The sequence below is a fragment of the Gnatocerus cornutus genome, chromosome 3, assembly GCF_029298725.1.
Source record: "Gnatocerus cornutus isolate USDA-ARS CGAHR chromosome 3, icGnaCorn1.1, whole genome shotgun sequence".
Lineage (NCBI taxonomy): Eukaryota > Metazoa > Arthropoda > Insecta > Coleoptera > Tenebrionidae > Gnatocerus > Gnatocerus cornutus.
The window spans coordinates 13,821,967-13,848,169 of NC_142235.1; the positions used below are offsets into that span (position 1 = coordinate 13,821,967).

Sequence of the window (26,203 nt, forward strand, 5' to 3'; positions counted from 1 at the left end):
TCTCTTGCTTTAGTGATTGATCTATCTTTTAAAACCTTTAAATTGCGAAAATTTTTTCAGTCTTTTCACCACCCCAAAGTCATAATTTTGACAACAAGACGTTATATTACTGTCTGGTTGTTCTCAAAATACGTATGTGTAAATTTTGAAAAGTTGACGCATGTGGAATGCTAAAAATTAGTTTTCGTATTTAATTAATCAAAAAGTCTTTAAATATTCACTTTACAAAAATTGTATATAGCATTTAACATAATGCACGTTGAACAGATTCATATGCAAAAAACAGAAAGCAATTTACTCAAATAGTTTTCGAGTAATCGTGTTTGGAAAAATACATTGAATTTGCCTTATATTCAAATTTGTTCGAGATCCCCTTAAAAAATAAGACAAAGACAAATATTTATCACCTAAAACTATTCTAAAACAATTTAAAATCCTAATTCATCAGATATAAAGTTCAAAATTTTGAAATGATTATCCTCAAAGCTACGTTCAGTTTGAATAAAAAAGAAAAATCTTGTTTCAGGCAAATTTAAGATTTTGTGTGTTTATGGAAAAGCTTCAGTTGTAAACTATCCCTTCGGCTACAAAATTGATTTATGGTACCCGCATTTCTACCTACCAGACCTCTCTGGTACAGAGAAAAGAGATGCTACTGCTAAACAAGGATAACATGTTTCGAAAATGAAATTTTCCAAACACGATTTCTCAAAAACTATTAACTTTAAAAAAAATCTGTTTAGTCGACATTATGTAAAATTAGTCTACGCATGTGGAATGCTAAAAATTATTTTGCTTTCAGCCAAGTTTACGTATTTAATTAATCAAAAAGTCATTAAAGAATCATTTTACAAAAATTATATATAGCATTCAACATAGTGCACGTTGAACAGATTCATTTGCAAAAAACAGAAAGCAATTTACTCAAATAGTTTTCGAGTAATCGTGTTTGGAAAAATACATTGAATTTGCCCTATACTGAAATTTGTTTGATATCCCCTTAATTATTTATTTTTTATTTTTACCTTGTATTAAAGATCATGTGATTAAGACATTTGATATGAGTTGGTAGCTTTGATAGCAAGTGTCTCTGCAAAATCTAAAGTGGAAGAAGAAGTTTTAGTTCAGTAAAGTTCAGTTTAATATTTCGAATTAAACATGTTTTAAATGATGGCCCGATATTTTACAAATGTCTTTTTTTTTAATTCACAACGTCAAAGCGTTGACGTATGCCTTTTCTTAATCTTTAATCTGGCGAAATTTGACGACGTAGCCGCTTTCTCTCCTGCTGATCCAAACCACATCATCTGAATTGTCGCGGGGTTGGAGCGAGCATATGATTGGTTCGTTTTGAAACTCGGTCGGTATTGTCGGTTACTTCTTTATCTAGGAGTACTTCAGTAACGCTTTTCTAAAAATAACCTCATTTTTGATCTTAGGCCTCTGGAATTTGGAGCACAAAAGTATAGTAATGTCAAATTTGAGCTAGTTTACCGCAAAATTGTACATTGTGAGGTAAGTGCGCAGTTGTTAATTTCTCCGTTAATTTGACAGTGTAAACCCACAGATCATTAACCACGGCATGCTTTAGTCGAGGCTTTGAAATTCGGCGTGGGTTGGTACCTCTGTGAGCGAACCCAGTCAACTTAAAAATTTGAAACAAACGCGTGACAGATGAATTCAGCTTTGGTTGTACCCGGTTCAGTTTAATCCCGACGTCTTTGGAACAATTTCGTAAGACATTACTTTAATTTGGCGTCATATGCACGTTAATTGAGGTTATGTTTGGACTGTTTTCTTCCTTTTCACATATTGGTAAGTTTAACTCTAAATCATGTTCAATTATTTCAGTTTTTTGTAACAGAATTTTAAAAATCGGCCTTGAAGTCGAGGTAATCGCCCGGTTCAACGCCAAAAATCGGGAAACTCGTCATTACAAAGTCTGCAAGATTTGGACCACATCGCTACCATGATCCATCGCGAGAAGCGCCCTCAAGAAAAACTGGAACTCTTCAACTGTGAGAATCCGTTGGGAATGTTTTATTGTGAAGATTGTGATTTTACATCAGACTCCAGAGTGGGCTTCAAAAAGCATTTACAGGACCGTCACGACAAGAAAGCGGACATTAGAGAGGTGCAAAGCTATAGGTGTAATGGGTGTAGTTTTGAGACTTTTTTTCTTTTGAACTGGTTTAAACATGTCTTAAATGATTGCGTCGCAGATGGAAGAAAATTGGAGATCAAAGAATCATTAGTGCAAGGTAAAAGAGGCTTATCAAGACCCATTAAAAGTAAACATGTAAGTCCTTCTGAAAATCAGTGGTTTTACTGCGACAAATGTGAATACAAAGGAAAATTAAAATATTCTTTAGCAAAACATATTAAGCGGCACCATTTAAATGAAGTTCAAACTGGCTTAAGAAAACACAAAATAAAGAAACATTTAAGTGACTCTGAAACACGCTGGTTTTCCTGTGATCAATGCGATTACAAAGCGAAGAATTCAAGACAGAAGTTGGCACACCACGTGACATGCAAACATTTGAGTGCCACTGAAATTGAATGGTTTCAATGTAACAAATGCGAATATAAAGCGAAAATAAAAGCATATTTACTTAAACATCTGCAAAGCGTACATACAACTAATAAGTGTGTGCAGTGTAACAAATGCGAATATAAAACGTATTCTAAATCAGTTTTACACAACCACATGGTGAGGACCCATTTCAGTCCCTCTGAAATGAAGTGGTTTCCCTGTGATAAATGCGAATATAAAGCGAAACTTAAATCAGATTTAAAAACGCATGAAAGAAGAAGACATTGTAGTGACTTAGGCTTTAAGTGTGATCAATGCGAATACCAAACGAAGGAAAAATCCCGCTTAAGAGATCACATGAAATGCAAACATTCTAGTGCTACTGAAATTGAATGGTTTCAATGTGACAAATGCGAATATAAAGCGAAGATAAAAAACTATTTACTCGTACATGTGGGACACGCACATTTAGATAAGTGGATACAGTGTGACAAATGCGAATATAAAGCGAAATTTAAACGCCGTTTACACGAACACATTGTGAGGAACCATTTCAGTCACTCTGAAATTAAGTGGTTTCCCTGTGATGAATGCGAATATAAGGCGAAATTGAAATCAGATTTAAAAGCGCATGAAAGAAGAAGACATTGTAGTGACTTAGGCTTTCAGTGTGATCAATGCGAATACCAAACGAAGGAAAAATCCCGCTTAAGAGATCACATGAAATGCAAACATTCTAGTGCCACTGAAATTGAATGGTTTCCCTGTGATGAATGCGAATATAAAGCGAAATTTAAACGCCGTTTACACGAACACATTGTGAGGAACCATTTCAGTCACTCTGAAATTAAGTGGTTTCCCTGTGATGAATGCGAATATAAGGCGAAATTGAAATCAGATTTAAAAGCGCATGAAAGAAGAAGACATTGTAGTTACTTCGGCTTTCAGTGTGATCAATGCGAATACCAAACGAAGGAAAAATCCCGCTTAAGAGATCACATGAAATGCAAACATTCTAGTGCCACTGAAATTGAATGGTTTCCCTGTGATGAATGCGAATATAAGGCGAAATTTAAATCAAATTTAAAAAATCATAAAAGAAGAAAACATTCTAGTGGCTTGCGCTTTCATTGTGATCAATGCCAACACCAAACGAAGGAAGAATGCCGCTTAAGCCATTTTGAATGGTTTCAATGTGATCACTGCGAGTATAAAGCGAAGTCAAAACAATTGTTAACCGAACACGTGAAGGATGAACATGAATAAGCTGAAGTAGAAGAGGAATATATTGTCGAGATTTTGTAACTGTTGGAGCCCTGTTGGCTTGTATATTTGTAAGTTTAAGTAAAATGAATACCTTTGGTTTAGCGTTCATTGTTTACCGAATACATGTGCTCTCTTCCGAAGATGTCTAGAGAGTCTCTCAAAAATAATAAGATGATATAACATGGTACCACCCCTAGAAGAGGGGTGAGTCGAGAACTGCCGAGTTCTCTCGACAATAATTAACACAATTCTTAACAGTAACTTTGGTTTGACACCGCCCATATGAATAAAGGACGATTTACATTTGTCGAGTCAAAGAACGGCAGGTCCGGTTTGTTCTCGTATCTCAAAAGTAAAAAAGATTTCCAATTTGCAAGAGTTCAATTAATAATGAGATTTCCATTTACATTTCGACATTTCTAGCCCACTTCTGACAAATATTAATACAAGAATAGAAAAATAAATAAATAAATCAGTTACAAAATTCCGACTTATAAGTGAATAAATGTGTTGTACCAAAATGTAAGAAAATAAAGTTCTGTGCTTTGAATTTTGTTTCTGTTTGTTTGTTGGTTTGTGTATTCGTTTTGGAGATTTTTAGTTTTCCTTGCCTATCTCCAATCGCATTTTTTTAAGATGTTTAGATTCAATTTAAATTTTCGCGGGTTTCGAGCGAGCCGTGTGATTGGTTCGTTTTGATTAATTCCGTGCTTTTAACACCCGATTTAAGACACCGCTTATTTAAGAAAGAAGACGTTTAGCCCCCATATACAGGTGTCCAAGCACTCGTGACCCAGAGAAAAAATGCTTATAGAGGCAACAATTTTGAACCAAAATGTCGAAACAAAAGTTTTTTAGCTTAAAAATTATCGAGTTAAGACGAAAAAACTAGTCAATCTCGAAGCAAAACAGTATTTGAAAATCGGTAACTATGGACACATACTCTCATTCATTGGTCAGATGAACATTACACTTTTGTTGCCTAGGATGTTTTACTCCATCTCTAGAATAAGCTTTCGGGATTGGTTGTTAATTTTTTATCCTTTCTCGATTACTCTTAAACTTAGTCAATTTTTGTTTTAAAATTTACCATCTGTATTGCTGTCGGCACCCTCCCTTGCTCTATGGGTCATGAATTCTGGGACACCAGTATTTTCACCCCGCGCGGGAAATCCCCTCATTTGCATCCTTTTAATTTTGAAATTTGACGCTCGGTCGGTAATACAGATTCGTTGACATTTCCCACATAACCCACCCTAGTTTTAACCCTAAGCTCATGTGAATAAAACCCTGGAATTTGGGGTCACAGTTCAGAAATGTCAGGCTTCGTTAGTTCCGAAATTGTTCTCCGTCACCGTATGAGTCTCCCCAATTGCTTAATTTAATTTTAATTTATTTTTTGTTTATTTAATTTTATTTTAATTAATTATTTATTTTTTATTTTTACCTTGTATTAAAGATCATGTGATTAAGACATTTGATATGAGTTGGTAGCTTTGATAGCAAGTGTCTCTGCAAAATCTAAAGTTGGAGAAGAAGTTTTAGTTCAGTAAAGTTCAGTTTAATATTTCGGATTAAACATGTTTTAAATGATGGCCCGATATTTTACAAATGTCTTTTTTTTTAATTCACAACGTCAAAGCGTTGACGTATGCCTTTTCTTAATCTTTAATCTGGCGAAATTTGACGACGTAGCCGCTTTCTCTCCTGCTGATCCAAACCACATCATCTGAATTGTCGCGGGGTTGGAGCGAGCATATGATTGGTTCGTTTTGAAACTCGGTCGGTATTGTCGGTTACTTCTTTATCTAGGGGTACTTCAGTAACGCTTTTCTAAAAATAACCTCATTTTTGATCTTAGGCCACTGGAATTTGGAGCACAAAAGTATAGTAATGTCAAATTTGAGCTAGTTTACCGCAAAATTGTACATTGTGAGGTAAGTGCGCAGTTGTTAATTTCTCCGTTAATTTGACAGGGTAAACCCACAGATCATTAACCACGGCATGCTTTAGTCGAGGCTTTGAAATTCGGCGTGGGTTGGTACCTCTGTGAGCGAACCCAGTCAACTTAAAAATTTGAAACAAACGCGTGACAGATGAATTCAGCTTTGGTTGTACCCGGTTCAGTTTAATCCCGACGTCTTTGGAACAATTTCGTAAGACATTACTTTAATTTGGCGTCATATGCACGTTAATTGAGATTATGTTTGGACTGTTTCCATAGACATTATAATAATACTTACTGGACGGAGCATAGAGAGAGATGACTGGTGACAAGATCTAAACAAAGATAGGTAGAAAGAAATCAGCTGATGTAGTCGACAGAGACTCAACTCGATTGTTAATGGGTGTTACCACTGTTAAAGCAACATTATTTTGTGTTGTAAGCTTTTTGAATGAATTATGGGTTGAACTTTTCGTTAAATTATTTAAAAGTACCGCCGGTGTTTTCCAACCAAATGACCAATCAACGAATCGACTACATCACGTGGTATATCGGTTGAGTTTTTATCTTTGTCTAACAACAGAAAGACTTTATCTTCTATCCTTGTCCCAATCCTGTCACCAGTGCTTTCTGAACACAAGTTTAGTATAGGCTTCGTCCATATATTATTATGTCTATGACTGTTTCCTTCCTTTTCACATATTGGTAAGTTTAACTCTAAATCATGTTCAATTATTTCAGTTTTTTGTAAAAGAATTTTAAAAATCGTCCTTGAAGTCGAGGTAATCGCCCGGTTCAACGCCAAAAATCGGGAAACTCGTCATTACAAAGTCTGCAAGATTTCTACCACATCGCTACCATGATCCATCACGAGAAGCGCCCTCAAGAAAAACTGGATCTCTTCAACTGTGAGAATCCGTTGGGAATGTTTTATTGTGAAGATTGTGATTTTACATCAGACTCCAGAGTGGGCTTCAAAAAGCATTTACAGGACCGTCACGACAAGAAAGCGGACATTAGAGAGGTGCAAAGTTATAGTTGTAATGGCTGTAGTTTTGAGACTTTTTTTCTTTTGAACTGGTTTAAACATGTCTTAAATGATTGCGTCGCAGATGGAAGAAAATTGGAGATCAAAGAATCAATAGTGCAAGGTAAAAGAGGCTTATCAAGACCCATTAAAAGTAAACATGTAAGTCCTTCTGAAAATCAGTGGTTTTACTGCGACAAATGTGAATACAAAGGAAAATTAAAATATTCTTTAGCAAAACATATTAAGCGGCACCATTTAAATGAAGTTCAAACTGGCTTAAGAAAACACAAAATAAAGAAACATTTAAGTGACTCTGAAACACGCTGGTTTTCCTGTGATCAATGCGATTACAAAGCGAAGAACTCAAGACAGAAGTTAGCACACCACGTGACAAGCAAACATTTGAGTGCCACTGAAATTGAGTGGTTTCAATGTAACAAATGCGAATATAAAGCGAAAAGAAAAGCAGATTTAAAAGCGCATGAAAGAAGAAGACATTGTAGTGACTTAGGCTTTCAGTGTGATCAATGCGAATACCAAACGAAGGAAAAATACCGCTTAAGAGACCACATCAAATGCAAACATTCTAGTGCCACTGAAATTGATTGGTTTCAATGTGACAAATGCAAATATAAAGCGAAGATAAAAAACTATTTACTAAAACACGTGCTATACGTACATTCAGATAAGTGGATACAGTGTGACAAATGCGAATATAAGACGAAATTCAAAAGCGATTTAAACAATCACATTGTGAGGGACCATATCAGTCACTCTGAAATTAAGTGGTTTTCTTGTGATAAATGCGAATATAAAGCGAAATTTAAATCATATTTAAAAAGGCATGAAAGAAATTGTAGTTGCTTACGCTTTCAGTGTGATCTGTGCGAATACCAAACGAAGGAAGAATGCCGCTTAAGAGACCACATCAAATGCAAACATTTTGAATGGTTTCAATGTGATCACTGCGAGTATAAAACGAGGTCAAAAAAATTTTTAACCGACCACGTGAAGGCTAAACATGAAGAAGCTCAAATAGAAGAGGAATATATTGTCGAAATTTTCTAACTTTACTTTAACTTCGCCCATATGAATAAAGGACGATTTGAATTTGTCGAGTCAAAGAATGGCAAGCTCCGTTTGCTCTTGTATCTCTAAAGTCAAAAAGATTTGCAATTTTTAAGAGAATCGATTAATAGTGAGATTTCCGTCCATTTCGACATGGTAAATGAGTAAATTTGTTGTATGAAAATGTAAGAACATAAAGTTTTGTGCTTTGAATTTTATATCTGTTCTTTTGTGTTTTTGTTTTAGAGACTTTTAGTTTTCCTAACATATCCCTGTTTGTATTTTTTTTTGTTAACATGTTTAGTTTCAATTTGAATTTTCGCGCGTCTCCAGCGAGGCGTGTGATTTGTCCGTTTCGATTAACCCCATACTCTTAGCATCCGACTTCAGAAACCGCTTATTTAGGAAAGAAGACGTTTAGCCCCCCATCTATATTCACCTTGCACGGGAAATTCATTCCAAACCAGCCCCATTTGCACCTTTTTTTAATTTTGAAATTTGACGCTCGGTCGGTAAAACAGATTCGTTAACATTTTCCGTATAACCCCACTTTTTAACCCCAAAGTTCATGTGAATAAAACCCTGGAATTTCGGGCCACAACAGTTCAGAAATGTCAGGCTTGGTTCAGTTAGTTCCGAAATTGTTCTCCGTGGGGTAAGTCACCGTAATAGTTTCCCCAATTGTTAAATGAAAATCGGCAGATCTTCGACCACGTCTTCGTTTATTGGAGGATTATATATAACAACCGTAAGAAATTACATCCGAAATCATTTCCCGAGACCGTCAGAACGTAAGAGAATTCTTCGCCATGGATGGAAGGCTCGGATGTCCACCCCTAACGGTCGTAAAGTTCTCATGAATCGCATACTTAAAGGTAGATACGTTTATTCGCACTGATTGTGTTTAGAATTGGGGTAAAATAGAAGTTTATTGTCTCATGACTTGTTTAATCCACGTCAGTTGCTTGGCGACATCTGTGAAGACGGAGTAGTGAGAGGAGTCACAAACTCCCTCATCCTGAAGGGCCACTCCTACTGAAACTACCCCTCTGATTTGCCAAGCGTTTGTGCCTGATTTCGGGAACACCATACCCCCTCCAGAGTCTCCATTACAAACCGAAGTTCCTGAAACCACCCCCCAATTAAAAAACCTGAACTTATCTCAACTACCATTTCTGTATCCAGCGCAGAAGTTCTTCTCGAAGGTAAAATGCGAGAAAAACTCTCGATTCGAGTAAATACACTTCATCACGGGAACAATGGGCATCTGCGCCTGCATGAGGTGCTCGGAGATTTTCCTATTCTCATCAAACCCCCAGCCCACCACAGTACCTAAAAGTGCGCTTATAGTAAGCGACGGTGACGGAACGTACGTCTCTGCTTAGACCCACCTAATTTATTAAACAATCCGTCAATTTCCTCACTGCCTTCCCACAAACACACGGGACGCACGAAATTCGTGAACTCAACGGAATCTTTGAGTTTGAGGACGGCAACATCGTTGAACAAGTTGGAGGAGTTGTACTGTGGATGGATGAAGATGTGGGAGACTTCGACGTTTTGGGTCTCGGGGCCGAACGACTTCAGGTTGTATTTTCCTGGAAAATGGCTCAGTAAACCGTTTTTGGGGCGCATTCCTACCTAGGTATAAAGACAGTTTTGTAATATCCGTCGCTTTGGTTGTGTGGAGTTTGGTGACGCAGTGGGCGGCTGTCAAAATATGCGAATCCGAAACGAGGGAGCCCCCACAGGTGTAGACCAAGCTGAGGCGCTGGATGTGGTAAATCGCGACGTGCCATGGCCACTGACCTGTATTCACAGTTGGTAACACTGCTCTAATCGTGTGGTGAGTGGTAACAGTACTACCAACCCACTTCAAGTTTCATACCTCTCGTTGTATTCTGGCCGTGGGAAATCAACGGAGTGGGATTACTCCCGATGGTCCCACAGGCGATTTTCTTATTGCTTGTCGAATCAAAGGGGTCCCTCGGGACGTTGTGGTGATTGCTGTAATTTATTCATACGAAATCTGTTAAAAATCCACTGTCTACCTACAAATTTCCAGGACTACTAGTTGTTGATAGGATGCTACTTGTTAGTAATTGTCCCGACGTCACCGACGCCTCCGTCGTGACGCCCCCTTCCGGACAAACCGTCTTCGCGTTCAGTCGAAACATTGTCAGTTGAGGGGGGGTCTCATCGGGGTTGTATCGGACGAAAAATCGCACCTGAAGAGGGGTGTTTGGAAGCAACTTTTGATTTCGATTTTTGATGAGGTACTCTTTGTTGTCTGTGGTTTCCACGTCACCGAACCAGTTCTACTAACCCAATTATAAAAAAAAAAAACTAAAATAAGCTAGTTTACCCCAATTTGGATCGATGGTTTATCAAAAACCAGCCGCAACCAAATCCCTGATAACTCCGAGTCACTTTTTAGAGTGACAGTACCGAACCATCGATCGTTTTCTTGACCCGGGGGCTCATATTTGAACAATTTGGGACAAGGGGAGGTAAACTGGGCGCTCGCAGAAGCCAGGAAGAGAACCAGAAAAAACTAGAATTAGACTTCATTTTGGGTATGATGACTTTGGAGACTTACCATGGTAGAGACGCTAGGGTTTTAACTACTCAGAACACCACAACCTCAAAAACCTGCTAATGCTAATATAATTAAGCAGTGTTTACCGGAAATTTCAGGTCGAAGTTTCAAATCTACACTATTGTGTGTAAATAAAAAAACTTTTAATCTTAAAATTTTCCAATACCGCCGATTTTAAAAAATCGATCTTATGTCAACTTGTTGGCCCTCGGACGAGCTTAAACACTGCTAATTTCTACATAAAAAAAAACTTTTCCGCAAAGTAAACACTCGGAAAGGTGGGGCAAACGAGTTTCAATAACTGTGGATATATCAATTGAACTTAAATGACCACGGTCATAACAAAGGAGATAACGACATCATTACGAAGAATTTCACTCTATTAGTGAGGCACCTTCAGAACAGAACAGATTTTAAAGGATTTTACCCTATTTTTAAAGCATATAAAAAAAAACTCGAGCTGTTAGGCCTGTTCAGTATAACAGTTAAAATTCGTTGTCATTGATTGAACAACAAAAGAATTATAAAATTGTACCTAAGCTGTAATGGGAATTAATTCTAATAATGCAACAGATACACTGCCGCTCAAAAGTATTTGCCCACTTAAAAATCTTATTAATTCTTTTGCGATTTCGCAGTTATTTCTGCTGATTCACCTAACTTAACTTTCTTCATCATTTTTGTACAAAACTCTCACTAAGCATGCTTAGAAAATTGTAAAAATGAAAATTGAAATATTTGTTTTTTAATTCTTTAAATTTTTATTTTATTATACCTATTTTTTAATTGTTTTCAATACACGCTCATAGTTGACAAAACTCTAGAAGCTGACGCAAAAATTTGTTTTTTATTACGGTTTGGTTGGCGTCGCGACGACTAAGAACTATAATTTTTAGCAATTTTTGAGTTTTTGCCGAAATATTCGCGAATTCAATTTTTTTTCAACATAACTCTGATACAAATATCGTGAGTTTTTATTTTAAATCTAATGCAAATTGTGTTTAAAATTTGCGAAAAAAAACGTTGTTTTATCAAGTTAGTTTTCAAAATTGACAGGGCAGCGGCAAACTGCGTTTACACCAAAATTTCACAAGTCACTTCATTCACTTTTATAAAGGTTAATTTTGATTAATACGGGCATGTTGCACTTTATGGACACCAGAAATCGTTAATTAACATCGACAAAGCGACAATTTCACCAAGTAAGACTTTTGTTACAATCTAAAGCGAGCCAAAGAATAGATGTCATTTGTGACACAAGATGTTGACAGATGGGTGTAAACGTAGTTCCCAATTTTGACGTAATGAAATTGGAAACTAACTTGATAAAACAGCATTTTTTCCTCAAATTTGCATTGAATCTAAAATAACAACTGAGATATTTTAAACATATTTATATTGAAAAAAAAATAAATTAGGGGTTGGTATCACAAACCCTCACAATTACCTAAAAATTACATTTTAAGGCGTCGCGACGGCAAAACTCAGTGATACAAAAAAACAATTTTAAGGCTATGTCCTACCTCGGCCGAAGTGCATAGGAAATAGCGCAAAACGCCATTACTTTTTACGGCCGCAAATTAAGAGTTGGAGTTTTGATTTTTTTTGTACGTGTAGACAATATCGAAATGTACACGGGAAACTCTGTGATTTTCAAAAATTCTTTATAGATTTATTTAAAAAAAATAAAAACTGAAAAAAACGCCATGTCGTTTTACGGGCACAGTTTTAGGAATTTTAGCTTGAACTACGACTTGATAGATAGAAAATTGTATTCTACACCCGGGAAACTCCTTGATTTTTTTCAATTATGAATAGTTATTTTAGAAAAAAATAAAATGTAATGTAAAAATGGTCCCCAATTTTCTAAAAGTCGGCAACCAACACTTCAAAATACAAATGATTTACAACCCCTCACAGCAGGGGTCTCTAATCCTAATGACGGTTCGAGGACTACGGCTCGACCGAGTCGGGATTGACCATTGGAACCCCAACCAGATACCTACTCACTACCGAGAGCTGAAGATCATGAATCCCATAACATTTTAATTTCATTCTTATCAAGATTATTATTACTAAATTTTCTTGCCAGGCTAAAGCTCGTCCAATTACCAACGAACGAAAATTCTAATTATCAAATAAAATACACTCAATTAAAAAAATAATAAATTTGCAACTCTATTCACTGACTACATAAACGTTTTGTACAAAATGGAGTTTTGAAATGATAAAATTTGAATTTCATTTAATTGGCCACTTTTCTTACAAAAGTACTCCGCACAATTTTCGTGATTGCCAAAAATGTGTTGTAGGCCATTCAAAATATCTTACTTCAAATTAGCTATCTTCTCTTGTAGTGGACAATCTTCATTTTTTCTAAATTTAATTGCGCAAACCACAGAGGTTCGAAACTTCAAAAAATTTCGTAAATTTGTGACCGTCCGCGGTGTTTTGGCAATTTCCCAATTTCCCTAATCTTATTGCAATAATTACGCAAAATATGATTCCGACATTCAATTTTTTCTATAAAATATGCCGGACCATACAGCTTCCGTATTCTAATTTTTTTTTTAAACACTGCTGTCGCTATCGCCAATTATTCTTTTACATATATCTTAAATTGTGGTGCTTTAACGACTTTTCAAACCCTTCTAAAATTATGGCAGCTTCCATTATTCGACTTCTTACCCTTCTTATAAAGATAAACAAAGCTCCCCTCTTTTTTTTTTTTAAATTACCTAGTTAACTCCTTCGGATTGGCACATTTCTAAGAAGTAAAATTCTGGTTTGCTAATGTTATTTGCAATCAGTGTTTACAAATATTTAATACTTTTAAAATAAAAATTTCTGAAAGAAAATATCTTATCTTTCGTATAATTGAGATGCACTCTTGTTTTGAGACGTCAAATTTTGAGTTATCTATTGGATCTCAAAATCTATCCTTTGGATTTCAAAAATATGTACCTAAATAGTAATTCAGTAATCGCTATGCTTTTTCCAAATGTTAGCTTTGATCTTTATTGATTTATCAACTATAAATTCCAACTCAAATACAGGTGTCCCTGAACTCGCGCCCCTGAGAGAAAGGGCTTATGAAGGCAACAATTCTGAACCAAAATTTTGAAACCATAATTTTTTAACTCAAAAAATAACCGAGATAAGACAAAAAATCTGTAGCCAATCCCGAAGCTGAACAGAATTTGAATCATCCATTGGTCAGTTAAACATTAGACTCTCGTTGCCTAGGAAATTGGGATGGCCATTTACTCCACTTCTCGAATAAGCTTTCGGGATTGGTTGTTAACTTTTTATCAATTCTCGAATACTATTAAACTTAGTCAATTTTTGTTTTGAAATTTACCATCTGTATTGTTGTCGGCACCCTCCCTTGCTCTCTGGGGCGCGAGTTCTGGGACACTCTGTATAAGATACATTTCAATTTTCGAGATGCAAAAATAGTAAGGTAGTAAGGCTAAGTATTTTTTTTGATCCAAGATTTTTATTGTTTGTTAGTTTGTTGCAAATTAATCTCATATTTTCCAAAGCGATGAAAATAAAAAATAAGTAAATAAATTAATAAATAAATAAATAAAAAAATAAATAACAACACATATATGTACTTACAAGTGGCACACTAATCTTGAAAGGAGGTAATTGGGTGGTCCCCCAGAATACAAAAAAAAATGTTGAAAAAATTGCAGATTCTCTATTTTTGCAGGAGGACCAAAAGAAAATTAGGAAAATGGCAACATTGCTGCACTGTTCCTCCAATAATTTAAATTTCTAGTATTCAAAGCCATAGTAACCTCGGTGTTGTATTGTTGGCGTTAGTCGGTCAGGTCGGTTCATGGACGAGTAATATAACTATGGTTTCATGTGAACGATGTCACACTGATAGAGATTGTTGATTACAAAATTTTATAAACAGTTTTCTGCCATTTCTAACAAGATTTTTTCTATTTTTTTTTGCACCATGCCTTTGCGTAAAATGTCCTTTAAGTAAAAATTTTTTCTGAACCTAAAATTACTGCCCAGAAATCGTTAATTTTGGCATTAAACTTTTCCTCTTTAATCCATAGAAAAGACATGATTTTTTTTAACATTTTTCTGGTGATCTATGGCATTGTTCGATGATACAGTATCACAGTGGTGCGCGACTTTCAGGACACCTGTATGTATCGAGAGATCAAATAAAAACTCACCCTCCTCAGTTGGGTTTGTTTCTTTTGATTCTGTCATGTGAAGTGTCACATTTTAAAGACAATTTAATATTATACTTGGAATTCTTCTAGAACGATGGATTAGCTTTTTTGCTTTTAGGACTCTACCTGAAAACTGGTAATGACTATGGTTTCTTCGCAAACCTCACTCTAATTTCTCTACCTATCAAAGCACATTTACACATATTTGAAAACTAATTTTGTTTTCGAAAATAGTTTACATGAAATATTTTATTTTATTTGGAAGTGCTGAAAACACACATGCGCCAGATTTTTAAATTTGTTGCAATGGATTTTATTAATAACAGCGTAAACATTCAAGCAAAAGAAATAACAAGATGGGAAAACATCTTTATTTTATTTATTTCAATTTATTATCATTAATGATAATTTTCCAATACATTCAATTAATTTCGAGGGACATCGTATTTCGAAATAAGAAAAATCTATGAAACAAACTCCGAACCAAGGCAAACTTATCTGCCTGGTTTATTGCTGTACTGCCGTAGAAAATATGCTAATTTTACAGACGATTTTCACCCTTATGGATGATTGGCATGTGTCAAATGGTTTGTATGTTGGGTTGCATATTTTTCAAAACACGAATTTTAGTTGAGGGGTAGAACAGCCTTTTAAGTCAGCTTCTAGAGCTTTGTCAACTGTGAGCGTGTTCAAATTTTCGAAATTTTATCTTTAAAATTAAAGACGATTTTGGGGGTGGACACAAGTGTTGCCGGACCCTCTATATGCTTTATTAAAAAAAATCCTTTAATTGTTTTGGATGTCTTCGGCTGTACTTTCGTAGTAATATGCATAAAAACACACACTTTAAGCTATCATTTTATAATGAATTGTTAAACTTAGATATATTACAAATATATTACAATTTTACAATGACAGATTAATATAGAAATATTAAACTTCCATAACTCTTGAAACAGAACCTGACAAAATGAGTAATCGTTTCAAATATTTCGTCACATTCGCGTCACATACATACATACACTTAGGCTTTATTTAGATTTAGTCTGAAAAAGAAGCGTTACTGAAAAGTGTAGAAAACCGAGAGAACGGATGTCATTATTGTCTGTAAACGTAAGAAACTGAATATTTCTATAAAAATACAAATGGAATGTGTAAATAGTTACGTAGTAGATCATTAATAAATATATTCCAATAGCGCTACAAAGACAAAACTATCAGTCAAACATTTCGTTACGTTAACTCAACAGTTGAACAACAGAATGCTCCAAGTCTGAGATCTGTTGAAAATGTTGGAACATCCTCAGTTCGAGTAAAAAAATAAACAATACAATTAGGCGATCTTTTATATAAAACATTTGAGCAGTATAAAATTAAGTACTTCGTAATTTGCCTATTGTAGTCAAAAACGAACAACGTTAGCAAAAAACATTTATTTATTATTGCTATTCTCCTCCTTTGTTCAAGATAATTGTTTAGAATTATGAGACAACAGTCTTTGATACAGTTTAAGCTACGGACAATTTTTACATTCATTATCATATCAAACTAATACCGAACGCAACACAACTGATATGTAGAAAAATAATAATATCATCGAGAAAAAACCGGCGTCCAGGAGGCCTTTTCATTCCTTCAAGTTGGCACGCCGTTTCTCCGATCATATCTATCTTTTGATTAGTCAAGAATAAAACCATTGGTGTTGTCCCTTTCATTTGTGATTATCTTGGAAAGCAAACGCTAAATAAACGAACTATAATATAAAAAATTTGTACAATATAAAAAGATTACGTAAAATTTACTAAAAAAAAATCACAACGTACTTTTGATTTGTCAATAAATAACGTCAAAGCTGCCACAAAAACTATATAAAATTTCACTTCGTCTTTGTCACTTTTTTTTTTAGTTTTTACACTAAGAATCCTTCGGTTCCATTGACTCGAATCTGCGCCCGAATGTTCTGGACGCTATTCATAATCTTCTTCTGATGACCCACCAGCGTGATCCCCAGCTCGGTCAGTTCTTTTACTGTTAAATTCACGACGGCGTCCATTGTGTTGATTCCTCCAGCATGGAAGTTCTCCAAGTATCTCGTCATTTTTATAGAGTTCAGCCACTCCTCCACCGACGTGAAGTTCGTCAGATCCGGGGCGTCAGCGGAGAGAGGATTCGTCGAACTAAACACAACGAAGTTAGCTCAAAGAACACCAAACTGTTAAAAGCAAGCAGTGCAAGACAAACAAGAAAAAAAGTAAAACCATCACCCCAAAAAAAAACAAAGCATATTTACATGTTGTTAAAAGTGACCCAAGCGCCCCTTTTAGTGTACGTGTGTGGTGGCAATTCAGTGTCTTCTCGGTAAAACATGTCAGTACTGCCAACATTACGGTTGTAAATCGTGTTAAGCTCGAAACTGTTTGGGAGCCACTGATTTAAATTGTTCACAGAACCGAAGTACGGATCTGATTCGTAGTTTTGGAGGAGAATTATATCGGGTAAACCGTAATCGGATTGTAATGTTGGCAGTTCTGCCGAACGGTGTAAATCTTGCCAAATGTACGGATTAAATGGCGGCGGCGCCGGCGGCGGGCTAGAATAATAAAACGAAAAACTGAATAAAAACGGAAGAAGAGTGAACGGAAAGGCTCTGTGGAAAGTGGCTTGTCACTAGTTTTCAGTTGGCAGCAGTGTTGCCAGATCAAAATATGTATGCTATTCCATCATAGCAAATCGACCACTTTTGACTCCGACCTTTTTTGATTTGGCTCAAAGTTTTTTATCTTCTTCTACTCTATAAAAAAAGGTTCTCAATTTTTTGTTCCTAATCCAAAAAAAGTTTTGAATTTTTCCAAAAAATTGCTTTTATATTTTTAAATAGCTATAACTTTTTCAAAAATTAACTTATTTGAACGTTTTTTTTTCAAAATTTTTGTTTTGTAATGTACTTTTACCATATACTTTCATTCTAACCTAAAAAAATCCTAGAAAATCCCTAGATACTATGAATTTCTTACGTCGAAACGGCTCTGTGATTGCTCGTTCAGCAATTCTCCTGCAGAATGTTAAACAAGAACTGTCACCAATTGCAGATTAGCAAACATTTTATTATTATATTGTGCGATTATTAAAAAAACTTGACAGCTGCGTGTGGAGCCATCTATTAAACAAAATTGACATGTATACATTACAGGGACCTAATTTATCCCTATCAAATCATTTAACTACAGTAGAACCTCGATTATCCGGATCATCGATTTAAAAAAAAAATACATGGCCAAAGGTTTTCTGTTATCGTTTCGGATTACGCCAATAAAAAATGCGGGCCAAAGAGATTCCTGATATTGCTGGAGTATTTTTAAAGAGCGTTTCTTTTATAACCCTCAAGCGAATTCGAAACTTTTGCGTTCCGAAACGGCATCGTTTTCGAGAAAAAAATGATTAAAATTTTCTGCAGAAATTTGTGGGCGCCACTAAGGTCTATTAGGGTAGATCAGTTCATTGTCAAGTTCAGTCCAGGCCATCAAAAAGTTGGGAATAAAAACGCTAATAAACAAGTGGCAAAAAATGTCTTTATCGGAGTTCCAGTCAGTTTAACATTAATCATGGTAGAGAAATGTGGGTTTTGAAGTGTCAAATTGTTCAAATTTGGATTATTTTGAGTTTGATTTTTTTTATTCTTTATTAGTGAAACCTATAGTTTTAAAAACGGAATTTTTTTCACGGATTAAACTGAATTGGATCGTCCAATAGAGAGCATTTGATCATTTTTCGTAATTACTTCAGGTGACTTTTTCAATATTTCGTTTCTAATTAAAGTTTCAGTTTGATAAACAAAGCGAATCAGAAAAAATCATTTTCCTACGACCTCATATGAAAGTGGCATTTTCCACACGCTTAAATGACTCCGAAAGTTGATGTTTTCGTACATCCATTTCCGAAAGTAAAAGTCACTAATGTGATATGAATATATCCGCACAGACCTGTCAAAATTGACAGTTATTTTTAAATACAAATGTAATTCTTGAATTTTTGTCTTCAATATCTAGACGATTCACTGTAAAACAACATGCAAAATGAATTAGTTAGGTCGTCTCTGACAAGACAATTTTGGCAGGTCTGTGCGGATATATTCATATCACACTAGTGACTTTTACTTTCGTAAATTAATGTACGAAAACATCAACCATCTAACTATGTGGAATACGTCACTTTTATTCATATGAAACCTCATGGTCGTAAAAAATGATATTTAGAAAAGATAAGAAATGAACCATTGTCAAGACTTATGGTTTCTTCCTGATAATGGAAGGTCGTAGGAAAAATAGTGTACACAACTCGTCGGAAAGTGTCTTTCTTGCACTCGTGTAACATCTGCACTCGGCTCGCGCCTCGTGCATCTACATTTACACTCGTGCGAAATTGCTCACTTTCCGCACTTGTTATGTAAATATCTATTTCCAAACCAATCAAAATAAAGATCGGCCCTTTTGAGAGCCCAATTTATTTTAAACAAATTAATTTTTCGCAATAGATACCTTTTAAAAATGGTGTTTTTGAAACCATTAAGTGAAAGTTAAACAAGTATGATAAGAGCGAGTGTAAACAGTTGTGAATTCAATCCCATAAGCGTCGAACAACTGGTAATCCGAGGGGGTTTTGCCCCATTCGAATTTCGATTTTTTTTTTTGAGAATCGTTATCTACAGCGGTGTCTAATTTTGGGGTTAAAATCTTTGCACTTTATTCGGGTACACCCTGTATTTAAAAAAAAACTTAATATGATCCAACTTTTGCATCATTGTTTGTGTTTTTTTTTTTTTAATATATCCGGATGATCTCTGCAAAAATTAGTCCGGATAATCGCGGTTCTACTGTATAAAAAGGCTAGATTCCCCTAGATTTGGGGAAAATTCCTAAACCTGGCAACACTGATTGGTAGCAATGACTCCTTTTTCCAACCCGAACGGCGCGAAGTTTGAATCTTAACTACAGAAGGAAAACCAGTCATGTGTGCATCAAGCGGAGACAGTGCACATTTCCACAGAACCCAAAGCAGAGACTAAGCTGAAGCGTGCGCAATATCCTAAGAAGCAACTTACCGATTCTGCGCGATCTTCCGGAGAGTATCGGGCACTCGTATTAATTTATCTAAAGTTTTAACGATGCTCTGGAAGGTGGGCCTGTGAGTCCGTTCCTTCTGCCAGCAGTCCAACATGAGCTGGTAGATGGCTTCCGGACAGTCCATCGGCGCCGGTAATCTGTACCCTTTTTCTATGCTCTTGATGACGTCTTGGTTGGACCAATTCCAGTACGGCCTTTCTCCGTACGACATCACTTCCCAACAAACAATTCCCATTGACCACACGTCACTAGCTGACGTGAACTTCCGGAACGCGATCGCTTCCGGTGCCGTCCATCTCACTGGGATTTTCCCTCCTCTCGTTGTATACGCTCCTTCCGTTGCACTTTCGATTTCTCTACTCAGTCCGAAATCGGCGATTTTACAGACGAGTTGCGAGTTGACGAGGACGTTGCGTGCGGCGAGATCGCGATGGACGTAGTTCATTTCGCTTAAGTATTGCATGCCGGAGGCGATGCCACGGAGCATTCCAACGAGCTGGATCACTTGGAACTTCCCATCGTTGGCCCGGAGGAACGTGTCCAAAGACCCGTTTTCCATGTACTCGGTGATGATCATCACGGGGTTTGACTTCGTCACGACACCTTGGAGGAAGATGACGTTGGGGTGCTCGAACTGACCCATGATGGAGGCTTCGGTGAGGAAATCGTTGCGGGCCTTGTCCAAAGAACCGGCCTTTAGCGTCTTTATAGCGACGTCGATGTCAATTCCGTTGGTCTTCAGCTTGCCTTTGCAGACGTCGCCGAACTCGCCACCACCTGAAGAACGAGAATTAGACACGGGGGAGAAACGTAGCGGAAGCGTACCAATTATCGCCTCTATGGTGATGCAGCTCGCGTCTATTTCTCGCGCAAACTCTCGGACTGCCTGGTTGGGGTCCTCGTAAGTGTGCGGGTCTATGTAAGTGCGCGAAGAACCGCTGATTCCCGTGAAGAGAGGCGTTGTCACTACAAGAGAATTGTAGTCAGGGCCGTACTAACAAAGTCGGAAAAAGAGAAAAAAAAAAAAAGAAAAAAAATTACCATTCGTATGGGTTGTAACTATAGGAGGGTTGTCCAAGCTATGGTGAACTAAAATACGGCAAAAATAAAAGAAATTAAAAAAAAGGGAAGACTGGGGGGATTTAAATGTTTGCAAAATCCGAATCTAGTTGGCTGTTATTGCGGACGTATGTCTGGATACCTGTCATTCGCTAGCATTCGTCAGTTATTTAACCCTTTAACTGTTATAAACGTATATAAAGTGCAGCTCATTCACTCTCCTGTGTAAATTTTCGAAAATTATTGGGTGTAAATCAGACTTTTAAGTCCTTAGGGAGAAAATTAGGGGAAAATTGAATGTAGTAATTTTTGAGGTTAACACATTGTCAAATTTGAGTGTATTAATCAATAGCTAATTAAAATTTGTTGCAAAAGAATGATGTTAATAGAGATTTAACAAGTTTTGGCAATGGTGTGAAAGATGATTAGCTTCTACGCATGCCACAGTTGCGTCAAGGTCAAACGCTTTTGCTGCCAACTGTTACCGATAAAAATCGCTAAGAGCTGTTGCCAACTTAACTTTTTAATGAGCTCTGGTATACACGTTATGACATTTTTCTCATAAACTACAAAATATGAGAATTTAAAAATTTGGGAACAAAAATAAGCGAATAAAAGAAATCGAATGACAATATTCACATATTCGTGACACTTCCGGTTATGCCGGAAGTAGTAGTCAACTTTCTTCTTTAAAATGGAACACCCATATATTATTAAATTTTCAGATTTTACATCCAAATTAATAAGAGTGACTTTATGTATAATGTGCTACACTTAAATTAAACCATTTCAAAGATATTTTGATTTTAGTAAAAAAAATTGCACAACAGAAGTGATTTTTTTTCCCGAAATAAGTATGTACCCTATAATCTATTTCAAAATCGCCACGTCAATTGGAAAATAAGCACAATACAAACATACAATGAAATTTTGCATTAACTTTACCTATTTCCTACTAAAAATATGGAAAAAAGAAGTTTTTTACTCTTTTGTTTCCATTTTTTTAAGCATGCTTGGGAATGGTGACAATTCTATTTTATGTGGATCTTTTATAAACAAATTTGATGGTCTAATAAAAATAAAAAATTCTCAAAAATGTTTGTGAAAATATTTTTTTTTGTAATGCAAATTTAATATTTTTTTTGAAAAATCGAGATATTTCAGAAATCATACAATTTAGGTATTAGGACGATATATAGGAAGTAATCTTCAATTTGCATATAAAATTCAAAAATGCAATAAAATATAGGGTGTTCTATTTAAAATAAGCAAGTTAACTGCATAACCAAAAGTGTCACATAAATGTAAATCTATTTATTCGTTTCGTCTTATCCGCTTACCTTTGTCCCCAGAATTTCAAATTCTTATCATTTGCATTTTCTGAGAAAAATGGCAAAACGTAAATATACGTTTACACCAGTTAAAGGGTTAAAGTGTGAATGTCAAGTTCCGACACACGTTCGCAAGGTCGCAGCCGACTTGACACAAGAAATTGCAAACATTTGATGAGTAAAGCTACGAGTGGGGTGGCAAACACTGACGTCACAAAACGTACTAAAACGTGAGACTTACTGTACGTCACTACCAATCCTGTTGGGTAGCGTGAAAGTGTATCGAAGGCATCATTATTTAAAAGGTGGTTGGTGCAATCTAACATTAACAAAAAGTACACGCCTAAGTTACAGGGTACTATTTTTCATCTTTCCTCTAAGTCTCGGTGGTTTTTATGAACTATGAATAACCCAAAGATCTTACCTTCTCCGTTCCGATACTCCAAAGTATCGCAATCACTCGGCTGCTTCTTGTTGCACTCGTCGTTCGACCTCGATCTCAGAAACATGACTGTGAAGACGATGACCACCACTAGAACAACGACGACGACGACGATCGATCCTGCCACCAATTGCAGTCTAATCCCGTCTTCGTCCCCGACGTAAGCTACGACACACGTTCAAAAAACCATTCGTCAACTCGTTAAACTCACCTGTGTTGAGAACTTGACCGGTGGTCTTGAAAATCACCGGCGAATACGCCCCCCAGCCCCTCTGCGTCTTCGCCCGCACCTGTAATCCATACTCCGTCCTCTGCTGCAAGCCTGTTATCGTCGCTGCCAATTCGGTGGTGAGCAAACTCGTGGAATTACTATAATCGATGTCTGAACGAGGAAACCATCGAACTTCGTACGTTTCGACTAAATCGCTCTCGACGTCGCTGCCGTCGCTCGATGGGGCGTCCCACGCTAGAGTGATCTCGGAGCTCATTACAGACGTGACGCGCACGTTGGTAATGCTGCTGGCGACGAGGGCTTCGGTGGTTACGGTGATGTCGGCGTACTCCGGGGGCTGCGTGCTTCGGACGGCCGACACGCCGTTCTCCGCGAAGATCTGGAAGCGGTACGTCGTCACGGCGTTCAGGCCCGTAATCGTCACGCGGGTGTCGTTGAAAGTCTCCTGTAAAAATATACAGAGTGATCATCTGGGACTGCGCGGACGTGTGTCTGAGCTTGGCGCTCACACGTCAAATCCTTGACAGATATCAAGACACACGTTCTATTCACCGAGACGAGTGAGGGCGTGATCAGTCAACTTCACCTAGCTGCGACTTGCGGAAACTTATATTAAAGAAAAAATATTTCGCTTTAATAAATAAGCAATTTCACGTTTTGTTCTGGTAGAGCTATTAGGGGCTTTTATGGTATTTTTTCCGAAGGTGTCGTAAAACGTTGTTGTCAAATCTCGAGATTCTAAAAATTCCGCAATCTGCGCTCCGGTGAAGCGTAAAGACAACTTCACCGCAACATCCAATAGGATTGCAGGAAAATGTGACCGACTCGCCCCCGAGAACATTCTGTAGATAAATAAACTTACAGTGTGTGGATTGTATTGCACTAATCCCAAACTGCACGCATCGCATTTTATCCGGTACGCGATGTCGGTGCGCCCCCCCAAGTTCTCAGGGGGGCTCCAACTCAAAGCCACCGTCGATTGGTCAACGAAGTTCACCGTGAGGTTCTGAGGGGCAGATGGGGGCTCTACAAAAAAGAAGTTAGTTGGAATTGGAGAAATTGGGCTGTTGGCTTACGTGTGCAAGACATGTTTTTGGGGTCTGTGAGGGCCCTGTAGTAGCCGCTGTTGCACCGACATTCTGAGAGGCCATAATCGTCGCCTGCTGAGTGCTCAGGGCATGAGAGACAGGATCCGTCGCCGACTTCTGCTTTGTAGGTTCCTGGGCCACAAACTGTGGAAAAATAGTTATAGTTAAAGCACAAGAGTTGTATTAAACTTTTTGGCCGAAAAACTTTTAATTGAAATAATTGGGTTTTTCAAAATTCATGGAAACTGTCACATCTGACAGTTATAAATTTCGTCATCTGACAATTCTGTCAATTCTGCAGTTGGTGCACAAAAAGTACACAAGATGGCGCTGTATTAAAAATGTTTTAATATGACTTTAAAAACAGAAATATTGTCTTAATAGAGATAATAATTTAGGTAAATACCACTTTGGTGATCAATCTTCGTTATGGTAAAGTGATTTTAATTTATAAACGCCTCTAAAGAGCAGATGATTTGGACAATTTTTACCGCACGGCGTGTGTAAACGTCCCGGACGCTTGTAAATATGTTTCCGAAAATGTCATTTGAATGTTAATTTGACGTTTACAATTCATGAGGCCAAAAAGAAAATTACAGTAATGAGCGTTAAATTTGGGATTGTTGCGATTCTTGACCTTAAATTCCGAGAGACGATATTATCGCAAGTACAGTCATTTCCTAATCAATTTCCCGTGCTTTCCATGTGTTTTTTATGTTTCCTCGCACATGTTTTTGATGACGAATATTTGAGTAATAAAAAAAATGGTTCATACCGTTGCACGTCTGTTTTTCTAAATCTGGCTGGAATCCGGCTTTGCACTTGCACCCTCCGGTGGGTAATGTCCACTTTCCATCCCCCTTGCACAAATAAGTGGGAATGCCCCCAGCCACTTCCGCGTTGGGCACGCAACTACCTGTAGCTTGTTCTATGATTGTAATTTCTTTCCCAGTCGGTGTGGCAGGAAATTTGGCAAAATTGATAGTAACTTCAGGACACGTAATATAATAGACTTTGATGGCAAGCAAAGAAATACAAGCTCCCTGGTCCCGAAAAGCGAAGTAAACTCCTTTCTTCGTCACCGGGATACTCTTAATCTCCGTGTTGATGTTGACTTCGCTGTTGGAGTTGAATCGTCCTTCTCCCGCCGCTATGCGACCTTCGAAGATAATGAGTGAAATTGAATATCATTCAAGAAGAAATCGTATACCTATGAGTTTGTAACGCTCGGCGTCCCAAGGGGGCGGTTCTCTGGTGGCGGCGTCGAATTCGTAGTAAAGTAAACTGAACGTTTCCTTGCACGATAAAGCGTTGCCTGAAAATTTAAATCAAATATTTGAGGGAAAAAATGAGGGGGCTGTACCTGGAAATAAGCTGCAATCTCGGATTGTGAATTTGATTTCGATGTAGATTCGGTTGGCGACTCCTCGGTCGATGAAGGGGGTCCACAGCCAATTGTTGACGTTGTTGTAAGCGACGTCGCAGACTACATACGATCTCCAATTTATGCCTTTTTGGAAATTCGTGAACGATTCCTCCACCCACTGGAAAAAGAGAGTTGATAAACTACACTTAAAAATGATCGGTGAAGAGGTTTTATTTTTACATCACGTAGAATTTACCCTTAACTCAATTATCGCACCCTTCACTCAGGGACTGATTTAAATTCAACGATGATCTACGGGGCATTTGTGACGACCCTCCGACGGCGTTGTTCTAATGGCTAAATATAGCGATCGAAGGGGCTAAGAATGCCAAAACGTACCTCCATGCTCGTGCCATTATATTTAATAAACTATTAAAGACATACGTTCATTCATTTCTTACCAAACTATGATTAATTATTATCGTCTTAGGGGGCTTGGCGTTTCAAATCTCAGCTCTGAAATGTCAAACCAATTGAAGAACAAGACTAATAACTAATTTGAAGGAAACCTAAATCCTCGAAATAATAAGAAAACTAAGAATTTAGACTAACTTTGAGAAAATCGAGAGAAACCTGAGAATGTAAAAATCTAAGCGACTAGGGAAATCTGAGAAATCACCAGAAAACACCAGTAGTAGATGATAAAAAAGTGAGAAACCAAAAAAAACCTAAAAATAAGGAAACCTGAGAACTTGCGAATGAAAATAATATGAGAAACACAGACAATGGACAAACCTGAGAAATGGATACCTACTGGAGAAACCCAAAACCTAAAAACCTAAGAAATTTTAAAATGTGAAACCTAAAACCGAAAAAATTGAGAACTTGCGAATATAAATAACCTGAGAAAAATTGAAAA

General features: G+C 37.0%; 3 protein-coding genes, 1 long non-coding RNA gene and 1 pseudogene across 9 annotated transcripts in view; 3 read left to right on the forward strand and 2 right to left on the reverse strand.

Moving 5' to 3' along the window:
• The first annotated feature begins 1,281 nt into the window (after window positions 1-1,281).
• Window positions 1,282-8,061, forward strand: LOC148177241 (uncharacterized). Its single transcript, XM_088033284.1, has 23 exons — window positions 1,282-1,515; window positions 1,568-1,815; window positions 1,865-3,801; window positions 3,882-3,945; window positions 4,000-4,006; window positions 4,095-4,154; window positions 4,330-4,362; window positions 4,404-4,490; window positions 4,533-4,590; window positions 4,695-4,727; window positions 4,789-4,791; window positions 5,030-5,080; window positions 5,112-5,158; window positions 5,297-5,351; window positions 5,445-5,451; window positions 5,498-5,567; window positions 5,664-5,687; window positions 5,816-5,851; window positions 5,899-5,958; window positions 6,027-6,053; window positions 6,097-6,142; window positions 6,399-6,452; window positions 6,525-8,061. The coding sequence occupies exons 3-23, from the start codon at window positions 1,970-1,972 to the stop codon at window positions 7,843-7,845; spliced, it is 3,975 nt and encodes a 1,324-aa protein (XP_087889410.1). The 5' UTR covers window positions 1,282-1,515; window positions 1,568-1,815; window positions 1,865-1,969; the 3' UTR covers window positions 7,846-8,061.
• On the forward strand, window positions 5,514-6,591 carry LOC148177242 (uncharacterized). Its single transcript, XR_015769732.1, has 3 exons — window positions 5,514-5,739; window positions 5,792-6,452; window positions 6,502-6,591. It is a non-coding gene; the product is annotated as an uncharacterized LOC148177242 (long non-coding RNA).
• A 141-nt stretch (window positions 8,062-8,202) lies between the features above and the next one.
• On the forward strand, window positions 8,203-8,784 carry mRpL34 (mitochondrial ribosomal protein L34). Its single transcript, XM_088031666.1, has 2 exons — window positions 8,203-8,500; window positions 8,548-8,784. The coding sequence occupies exons 1-2, from the start codon at window positions 8,457-8,459 to the stop codon at window positions 8,741-8,743; spliced, it is 240 nt and encodes a 79-aa protein (XP_087887792.1). The 5' UTR covers window positions 8,203-8,456; the 3' UTR covers window positions 8,744-8,784.
• LOC148177244 (chymotrypsin-like protease CTRL-1) lies at window positions 8,549-10,817 on the reverse strand (annotated as a pseudogene). Its single transcript, XR_015769731.1, has 7 exons — window positions 10,445-10,817; window positions 10,211-10,399; window positions 9,901-10,163; window positions 9,734-9,852; window positions 9,487-9,654; window positions 9,237-9,443; window positions 8,549-9,177 (listed from the first exon to the last, which is right to left on the reverse strand). The product of XR_015769731.1 is annotated as a chymotrypsin-like protease CTRL-1 (transcript).
• Window positions 10,818-16,362: 5,545 nt separating this feature from the next.
• The window catches only part of Eph (Eph receptor tyrosine kinase), a 29,420-nt gene continuing 19,579 nt past the window's right edge, over window positions 16,363-26,203 (reverse strand). Inside the window, exons 4-16 of one of the 5 annotated variants that reach the window (XM_088031701.1) lie at window positions 25,282-25,462; window positions 25,129-25,233; window positions 24,694-25,077; window positions 23,907-24,062; window positions 23,693-23,856; window positions 22,810-23,275; window positions 22,581-22,763; window positions 22,398-22,475; window positions 20,808-20,855; window positions 20,592-20,732; window positions 19,745-20,543; window positions 16,937-17,236; window positions 16,363-16,823 (exon numbers count right to left, since the gene is read on the reverse strand). In XM_088031701.1, coding sequence (XP_087887827.1) covers window positions 16,556-16,823; window positions 16,937-17,236; window positions 19,745-20,543; window positions 20,592-20,732; window positions 20,808-20,855; window positions 22,398-22,475; window positions 22,581-22,763; window positions 22,810-23,275; window positions 23,693-23,856; window positions 23,907-24,062; window positions 24,694-25,077; window positions 25,129-25,233; window positions 25,282-25,462 — 3,273 coding nt within the window. In that variant the 3' untranslated portion in view covers window positions 16,363-16,555. The remainder of the gene's footprint in view (window positions 16,824-16,936; window positions 17,237-19,744; window positions 20,544-20,591; window positions 20,733-20,807; window positions 20,856-22,397; window positions 22,476-22,580; window positions 22,764-22,809; window positions 23,276-23,692; window positions 23,857-23,906; window positions 24,063-24,693; window positions 25,078-25,128; window positions 25,234-25,281; window positions 25,463-26,203) is intronic. The other 4 variants (XM_088031699.1, XM_088031697.1, XM_088031698.1 and 1 more) reach the window with 4 other exon arrangements.

Coding starts and splice junctions, on each gene's coding strand:
- LOC148177241 (XM_088033284.1), top strand. CDS start 1,970: ATGATCCATCGCGAGAAGCGCCCTCAAGAAAAACTGGAACTCTTCAAC. Junction 5,081..5,111: donor AGTTTTAACCCTAAGCTCAT/GTGAATAAAACC, acceptor TTGGGGTCACAG/TTCAGAAATGTCAGGCTTCG. Junction 5,852..5,898: donor CGGCGTGGGTTGGTACCTCT/GTGAGCGAACCC, acceptor AACGCGTGACAG/ATGAATTCAGCTTTGGTTGT.
- mRpL34 (XM_088031666.1), top strand. CDS start 8,457: ATGTCAGGCTTGGTTCAGTTAGTTCCGAAATTGTTCTCCGTGGG. Junction 8,501..8,547: donor CCGAAATTGTTCTCCGTGGG/GTAAGTCACCGT, acceptor GAAAATCGGCAG/ATCTTCGACCACGTCTTCGT.